Source organism: Engraulis encrasicolus, chromosome 2, assembly GCF_034702125.1.
Source record: "Engraulis encrasicolus isolate BLACKSEA-1 chromosome 2, IST_EnEncr_1.0, whole genome shotgun sequence".
Taxonomy (NCBI): domain Eukaryota; kingdom Metazoa; phylum Chordata; class Actinopteri; order Clupeiformes; family Engraulidae; genus Engraulis; species Engraulis encrasicolus.
Window position 1 is genome coordinate 54,680,031 of NC_085858.1, and position 9,062 is coordinate 54,689,092.

At 42.9% G+C, this 9,062-nt stretch overlaps 1 protein-coding gene across 1 annotated transcript; it reads right to left on the reverse strand.

Annotated features, from left to right (window-relative positions):
• Positions 1 to 6,563: 6,563 nt before the first annotated feature.
• On the reverse strand, positions 6,564 to 8,801 carry LOC134463645 (uncharacterized). Its single transcript, XM_063216834.1, has 3 exons — positions 8,685 to 8,801; positions 7,839 to 8,136; positions 6,564 to 7,641 (listed from the first exon to the last, which is right to left on the reverse strand). The coding sequence occupies exons 1-3, from the start codon at positions 8,774 to 8,776 to the stop codon at positions 6,670 to 6,672; spliced, it is 1,362 nt and encodes a 453-aa protein (XP_063072904.1). The 5' UTR covers positions 8,777 to 8,801; the 3' UTR covers positions 6,564 to 6,669.
• Positions 8,802 to 9,062: the final 261 nt, after the last annotated feature.

The following is a 9,062-nucleotide window of genomic DNA, read 5'->3' on the forward strand; positions in this document are numbered from 1 at the left end:
GACAACTTTTGATGGAAAAATGATTACCTTTTTTGTTATGAAATAAACCATCAAATTATTAAGACCACCTCAAGGCGTCCATAGAAGTGACTTAGAAGAAGACACTACAACGTTAAAACCCTATCTGCATTGGAGGAGAACGGCTGGAAGATTGGAGGAGAACACCTGGAAGACTGCGTTAAAACCTTTCTGCGTAAAGAGGAAGAACCCGTGGAAGAGTGCCGTTAAAACATTTCTGCATTGGATGAGAACACCTGGAAGACCACAAGTAAAACCTTGCTACACACCGCGTGGAAGAAGAACAACATCGCTAGAATCTGGACGAAGATAAAAGAAGATATGCTACACTCTGCATCGTTGGAAACCTGCAAGAAAAAGACGCATCGTTAATCTGAAGAAAAGTTGGACGTTTGCCCTGTGGACACCTGTAAGAAGAAAGAGAAGAAGCATCGTTAAACCCTGCGAATTGGAAGAAGATGGAGAAGGCCAGATGACCTGCCTAAAGAAGATTATGACGACGACGAAAGCGTGAAGAAAAGATTGAAATCCAGAAGGAACAGAAGGAAAGCTGCCTAAAGAAGAAGAATATCAAGACGACGAAAGAATCAAGAAACGGTTGAAATCCTGCTACGAAACAGAAGAAGAACAGAAGAAGAAGCTGCAAGTAATCAACGCGCTAAGAAAAGGAAATCGCCGAAAGAACAGAAACCTGTTGAAGAACAGAAGTCGCCGAAAGAAATGCACTGAAAAGAAAAGTTCTTCGAAGAAAAGGAATCGACGAAAGTTGGGAGAAGAACATCGAACATCGCCTGTCAAACAAGAAGCAAGCTGAAGTTTGGAAACGCCGGCTGATTGGAAAGCCGGAACACCTGTGAGCGCCGGTGGAGAGCTGGAAATCGCTGTGGGTGCCCGGAGCTGTGCGTTTGTGGAGAAGTAGCCTACCAGTTTCGAATCATGGATTGCATGTGGATTACTTGAAGAAAATCAAGGTTTGTGAAATACGTGGACCCGTGCTTCGCGAGACTGGACTACTGATCTGTGAGTACAAACTGTTTTCTCATCAGGGCCGCCGCGCCCGCTGTGAACTTGAATCGCTGTAGCCTACTCTTCTTACCTGTCTTGGGCCACCGCGCTCAAGTTTGACTTTGAACTCGAGCCGCCGCGCTCACTGTAAGAGAACTGAACTCTATTTGGCTACCGTGTTGCAATGATTTAATTTAAAAGAAAACTAAGCCTTTTTTGGATACTTTTTTGTTAAGTTTAAAATGGAGAATCCACAGGAAGAAGAGACTCTGTGTGATGACAGGGAACTGTCTAAATTACTGAAAGGCCGTAGAGGGAAGCTTAGTGTTCTTACACGTAAACGTAAAGAAATCAACAATTCTATTGAAGCTGGCCAAGAAAAGTCCCTTGTTGAAAAGCAACTTCAGACATTTGACCAGTATTTACTTGAATTCAGTGATGTTCATGAATCAGTGCAGCATTTAATGACCGATGCATTAGAGCAGGAAGCAGATCAGCAAGACTGGTATGAACCGAAATATAACCTGTTCAAGGAATTCATTGATGGAGTGATGAAATGGATCCGTAGCGAGAATGTTGAAGTGGAGGAGAAAGAGGAAAATGCTGAAGAGGAGAAAAAGGAAATGACTGTGGAGGAGGAGAAATTAAACGAGACTGTTAAAGCCCAGGACAGTATATCCCAAGCAGCCCCGAGCGTTAAAGCCAGAAGTAACGTTAGTCGCGCGTCTCGGGCGAGCGCGCAGTTGAGGATAAAAGCTGAAGCGGACCTCGCTGCTGAACGGGCCAAAACTGATGTACTGAGTAAGAAAAGTGACCTTGACGTGGAGGAGGCTACTTTAATGGCTAAGTTTCAGGCACGAAGGGAACAACTTGCTCGTGAGTCAGAGCTCGCTGCCGCTGAGGCAAAACTGAAAGTTTATAGAGAAGCTGAAGAGCAAGGCTCATTATCCGGTTTACACAAATTCGGCACGCCTACTGAATATAAAATCCCTGCAACAGTGCAAAGGGCAAAGCGAGTGCAAATTACACCCCAAAGTGACACCGTGCAGCAGAATGTTCATGCGCAAAGTCCCCAAATAGCCCCTGCCCAAATAGCCAGCGCCAGTGCGCATCATAACGCACCAGTAGTAAGCCAACCCAATGGAAACGCGTCAAATGCCAATGTGAATGACGTCACTGAAGTGTTGAAACGGCACACAGAAATCACTTCACTGTTAGTTAAACAACAGGCTCTCTCCTTATTGCCAGGCAGAGAAATCCCAGTGTTTGATGGTGACCCATTACAATACCGCACATTCATTAAAGCATTTGAGCAATTTGTGGAAAAAAAGACTGAGAACATGGACGACCGTTTGTATTACCTACAACAATACACAAAAGATGAACCTAGGAGCCTAGTCTCCAGTTTCCTACACATGGACCCCAACACTGCATACAATCAGGCCAAGGAACAGCTGGAATACAATTTTGGAAACTGATATAAAATTGCATCAGCCCATATGAAAAAGGCTTTGAACTGGCCAACCATCAAGCCAGAAAATGCCAAAGACCTGCGCTCCTATGCATTGTTCTTGCGCAGTTGTTTCAACATTATGTCTGACATTGATGGTTTGAAGGAGCTTGAAAATTCCAGCAATATGCGGCTGATAGTGTCAAAATTGCCATTCAAGCTAAGAGATAGATGGCGTGCAATCGTTAGCAACATGGAGGAAAATAAGAAACCCAGGGCAACCTTCAAGGACCTGGTAGAATTCATAGAGAAGCAAGCTAGGGCATTGCTCGACCCAGTGTTTGGCGATATCCAGACCCCCTCTGATGCCAAAGTGACACCAACATCTATGCAACAGAGGAAACCCAGATCAAGTAAGCTTAGCTCTAGCTTCGCCACCACAGTTGTCCCTGTGTCTGATTCTATACACCCAACTGATGGATCATGCATGTTCTGTGGAAATGATCACAATCTGGATCAATGTGAAATATTCAAGAATGAAAATAATGTGGAAAAAATAGCCTACCTGAAAGCCAAAGGGATGTGCTTTGGTTGCCTTAGAAAGGGCCACATAGGCAAAACATGCCAGAACAGAATGACGTGTGACATATGCTCTTTACTGCACCCTACTGTACTTCACATCCCTACAGCGAATGAAAAAGCTAAGCCCAAAGCTGAAACCGCCACTTTAAGTAATGCAATGGTGAATGTGAGTGACCCAATGGGGGCCGGTACATCAGGCAAATGCACTCTAGCTATAATACCGGTTAAAGTGAGGATGTCAGATAGTGGCAAAGTAGTAACAACCCATGCATTTCTTGATCCTGGTAGCACAGCTACGTTCTGTACAGATTCGCTAAAAGAAAAGCTGAGCGTCCCTGGCATGAACATCTCCATCATGTTGTGTACAATGGGCCAAGAGAGCAGGGTGCCCAGTAGCATAGTCTCTGGTCTGGAAGTAAGCAATATGGAAGGAACGCAATACCACAAACTTCCACCAGTGTATACACAAACACACTTACCTGTGACAAAACAACACATACCAAAACAAGAATCTGTTGACAAATGGAAATACTTACATGGAGTGAGAATTCCACATCTGGATGCTGACATTGAGCTGCTAATAGGCACAAATGCAGCAAACCTTATGGAGCCTATGGAGGTGATAAACAGTAGAGGTACAGGCCCATATGCATTTAGAACACCCATAGGGTGGGTTGTGGCTAAGCTCACACAAGATGCGTCTCATAAAGCGCAAAGAACCCACACTGCTGTCACAACAAACCACATATCTATAAGAGACATGAAGGAGTTGATTGAGCAGCATCACAAAGATTCCCCAGAACTGGCAGCTACAGAGAAAAGCTCAGTGATGTCAGTTGTCGATCAGCAAATACATAAAATGGAAACTGGAAATGGAACTTCAAAGGAAATTGTAAATAGCCATTATAACTTACCTTTGACATTCGAAAACAAAAACGTGACAAACGATTATGATCAGGCCCAACTGCATGTCATATCCCTGAAAAGAAAAATGGAAAAGAATGGAGAGCACCATATGAAGTGCACAACCTCCTCAGAGGGAAAGATAGGAAGGAGTCAGACAGACATAGCTCCATCCAATGACCATGTCACCCAAAGTGGAAAGGTGAGGTTCAGTAGGCCACACCATGGAATACATCACCAGAAGAAAGGTGATAAGATGACAAGCATCAAACAGAGTAGAAATGGAAAGACAAAACTGGAAAAAGCACATGGTGCAACTTGTGACCTGAAGGCAAGCTCTCTCTTGAACTCAAACACTCGGCCAAATGGTCCAGAATTCCTCAAAGCCCAGAAATCTGAATGACCCAGGTCTATACTTGCCTTACAGAAAGAAAAAGAAATGGAAATGGAAATGGATGTTCTCAAAATAAACACTTGGACGAGGGATCAGCACAAATTCTCCCTGTTGAACCTAAGACAAACTGGAAAGAAAATGCTTACCACAAAGAGCCTAGCACCTGAAAAGGAAAACCTGTTGGAAAGAAAATTGAAAGCAAAGAAAAAATGCATGACTTTGTATCCAATAACATTCAATGAAATGAAAACGGCAGGCAATGCATCCCCTACTAGTTCTCCACTTGCACTACACACAGTAGATGTAAATAGGAACCAGTACAATGCTCAGCAGACCGCTTATGGAAAGTATGGGTTAGGGAATACCTTCCAACTCTACAAGAGAGGCAGAAATGGTTAAGAGTGAAACGCAACTACGTGAATGGGGATGTAGTCTTAGTTGCAGACCCCTCAGCCCCTAGGGCATCTTGGATGTTGGGGAGGGTTATAGACACTAAGAAAGATTCAAAGGGGGTGGTTCGTAGTGTAACCTTGAAAACCAAGACCAGTGTCTTAGAGAGACCCATTACAAAGGTCTGTTTGTTGTTAAATGACGTGTAAATAGGACTATGGTGTAATTTGACACTGTGTAAAGGTGATGGTATGGTACTTGGTAAACTTTGAAATGGTACAACTTTGAACTTATATGAGTTACCTTTTGATTTGAATATGAATGTGACATGAACATGAATGAATAAGATGCATGATATAACATTGATTAACCTGAAATGGTGACCTGAATCATTGCTTGACTGAACTCTCACATACACTGATGGATCCAGTCTTCACATGCGCACACTTGGATCATGGACTCTGTAGATCTTCGGATCTATTCGTGCACACACGAGCGTCACATTTCGTGCACACATGAGCGACGTTTCCATACACAGACATTACACACCACATACACAACTTGGACTCATGAATTATGCTTTCATGCATATGAGCTGTGTGCGTAAGCACTATAAGAAAGACTCTAACGTATATGAGCTCTTGAAAGGACATTTTTTTTGCACTTAAGGACACTTGAAAAAGAAAAAAATATGCAAAACAAATATATAAAAGGGAAAACGACAAAAAAAATGTAATTGTGTTGGAAAGAACTTGTGCATATGATGATTTATGGAAATAATTTGCCTGGATTTGATTGTTTATTTTCTTTATGACTCCTTAGTTGTTTTTTGTTATTATTGTACCTTGCCCGGTACCAATAAGGGGGCCGGTGTGTAGGAGCCATTTTGCATATTTTCGGTTTTATGACACCTGCTGGCCGAATCTGGAATGACGTTTGGAATTATGTGGCATTTGGTGGGCTTAATTGAGCCAGGTGCCATGATTGAGTCATTGCACCTGCACCTTTTAATTAGGTAGCGTGTGCGTGCTGATAGTGTTTTTGGAACTTGGATGCTTGTGCAACTTTGGAAAGAGAATTGGAAGACGCCAGCAGGCATAAGGTTTTAATTTTTATTTCGATGGCAATTTATGTTTGGATTTATGGACTTATTATTTAGTAAACTTTAATTTCGTGACAACTTTTGAAGGAAAAATGATTACCTTTTTTGTTATGGAATAAACCATCGACTTATTAAGACTACCTCAAGGCGTCAAATGAAGTGACTTAGAAGAAGACACTACAGATACACTGCGTTATTAATTGGTTGTTACCAGAATGGCAATGACAAAGTCGTAGTGCATTACTAAAGGCCCTGTGTTATGTCATAGAGGAGTAGTAGTCTTTCAATGACTATTACAGCATGCTTCAGCTTCCTCTTGCATCCACAGTTAATCCTGTTGGATGTGGTTCATCCTTCTTGGTGGTATGCAGACATTACCTTGGATACCGTGGCTCTTGATAAATCACAAAGACTTGCTGTCTCGGTCAAAGATGCAACAGTTACACGCGCACCAAGAATTTCTCATTTTTGAGCTCTGATACGTCACCCATAATGTTGTGTGCATTGCAAAATGTTGAGCAAAACTGTGCTCTTACCCTGCTAATTGAACCTTCACACTTCACTTTACTGGTGCAATGTGCAATTAATGAAGATTGGCCAACAGGCTGGTCCACTTGAGCCATGACACTTACCACACTGAAATGACAGGTGTCTCAGATATTTTGTCCAACCCCTGTACGTACAGTAGGGAGTTGACGCAAAAGAAATAAGCTTTCAACTGCAGTACACACTTTTTTATTTTGCTTCTGAAAGATAGATCATCAAGAAACCATTTTGGAATTCATAATCTTAAGTTCAGCTCCAATATACAATTTAGTTTCAGTTTCAATCATGTCTTTCGTAGGAACAGCTCCCATCGGACGCTTGTCTTCCCCCTCCAGTGGAGAAGAAATTAAACAGCATGTTCTTCCACCAATCTATGGAGAGAAGTCTTCCCAGAAGAGACATGGAGGACCTCCTGTGTCGTCTAATGAGTTGCCGGTTTGTAGCACCGAAGATAGAACCACATCTCCTTCTCCTCTTCCTCATTCTTGGGGTGCCCTCATCTTCGTCAGACTCGTACCCATCACGGGCCCAGCGGCACCGCTTGCCGCAGTGACTGCGAGGCTTTGGGTCAGCTGGTTGACTCACTCTGGTGACGTGGGTCGTCGAGTTCTGTCCCGCCGCAGAGTTGGCCTCGTCCAAGGCTCTCCGCATCTGCAGCTGCCGGCTCTTCCTGAACAAGCTCACTGTGGATTTTGGAGGAGGCATTAGAATGCGGTCGTAGTGATTCTGATCAAAGTAGAGAATCCTGGGATTGAAGCCGGAACTGTTTCCGAGCCCTTTGGCCTGGCTGACTGGCTTCAGCGGTGGCGGTGCCGTGTGGCATGCACTGAGAACCAACGTCATGCTTTGTCGCCGGGCAACTGGATGTCGGCGTAGAGGCAAACAGTGCTCCTCAATTTCCTCATTGTCACCATTCTCTACCATGGTAGTATTATGGGTTTCCTTTGAAGAAGCACCATGCAAAGAGTTAGCGCATGGAGTTATCTCAACAGCCTGATCACCATGAGGTGATTGAGTCCTTGGGTAGCAGGCCTCCATCTCCACCTCAGGAGTGAATGTGAGCAGAGGCGGATCAGAGCTCTGGTGGAGGTTATCCTTCTTCCACATGTCCTCAGCTTGGGTTCTCTGGCTGTGAGGGAAAGGTTCAGGTGTAGAAACAGATTCTTTGCATGTTTGTGGATGCTTCCTCTGGTCAGTTCCCTGTTTCTTGTCATCAGGAGATAGGAACTGTTGGGCTTGTGTTTCCCTGTCCTGAGAAAGTGAGGAGGAACAAATCATGGTATTATTTTTTTATATATATTATATACGTATTTGTTTGGTTGGTTGGTTGCCCTAAGCCTATATGATGATGACTAATATGGTTGCTTGAAAATAGCATTGATGGTTTTGGCCTCTGCATGCAACAGTTTACATAGAAAGCCAGTGGATCTGAGGCCTCAGACGCTTACCACCTCATCCTGTTGTTGTTCCAGAAGACATGCAGAGGGGCCCAAAGACAGAGCACTTGGACTCAGCGCAGTAGCATCAGTGCACATCTCATCATTGGACACATCAGCACATGGGCACAGCCGTGGCTGTTGCTCTCCTGATACAGGTGGCTCGGGAGACGCCATGTTGTCTGGCTTGTTTGTCCTTTCCCCCATGGAAGCTTTCAGGTCATCCTCCTGATGGTCTCCCTCAGAGTGGCTATGGGCACTCATGATGACATATACAGCATATGCCTCTTGTGGATTATTTATTTGAAATCTGCGTGGAAAAGATAACATTTTAAAATTAAAGCAGTCAACCAAAACAGCCTACAGATTTATTTTTTTTGTCAAATCATAGGTTAGTAGGCATAGACACCATCAATCAATCAATCAATCAATCAAACCAATCAATCAATTACTTAATTAATTAATCAATCAATCAAATTCTATGTGCGTGAGAAAGAGAAAGAAAAAAATATGGATAGTATTATCTCCTGAGAATAAATATAAATAAGAGTCTAGTTCATATCAACCCTAAAAGTTAATAAGGCAGAAGAAAATAAAGCATTTTCTTTATTTATTTTAAAGCAAGCCACTGTTGGGAAAGGTCTAATTTTAAAGCTGGTTCAAGCATTTGGCAGGATAATGGCTACATGCCATTTCATCTTGCCTAGATTTTACCTTGGGCACACCCATTGGATGATGGGCCAATAAACATGTACAATTAGTCGGTGTGTTGCATTTGTGAGAAATTTAAAGATTGATCATTTATATTTTACAGGCAAAATAGCATAAATAAAGTATATTGAGATAGCATTCCCATACCTACGACATTGGATAAAGGTTAAAAGATTGTGCCTTGCATCATGAACTTGGTGCAGCTCCACAGCAACCACTGAAGGAATGGCTCCCAACATAAAGATAGAACATCACAGTTGACCTTGGTAGTCTATGGCGTCACAAACATTCTGCAGTTCTATATTGCCGATTCGCTCTTGTGGTTACAGATAGGCTACAGATAACTGAAGTTCCTTTTTTTCTTCATCTTATTGTCTTTCTTTTTTGCAGACTGCATGTGGGGTTGTGGGTTTGTGGTGACGTCAAAAGATCAACGTTTAGTCACTATGGTAACAACTCTCATGAATGTGATCAACTGCAAGGGAAAGAGGTAGAAAATTGCAGTGGGCGAGATAAAATTTGCGC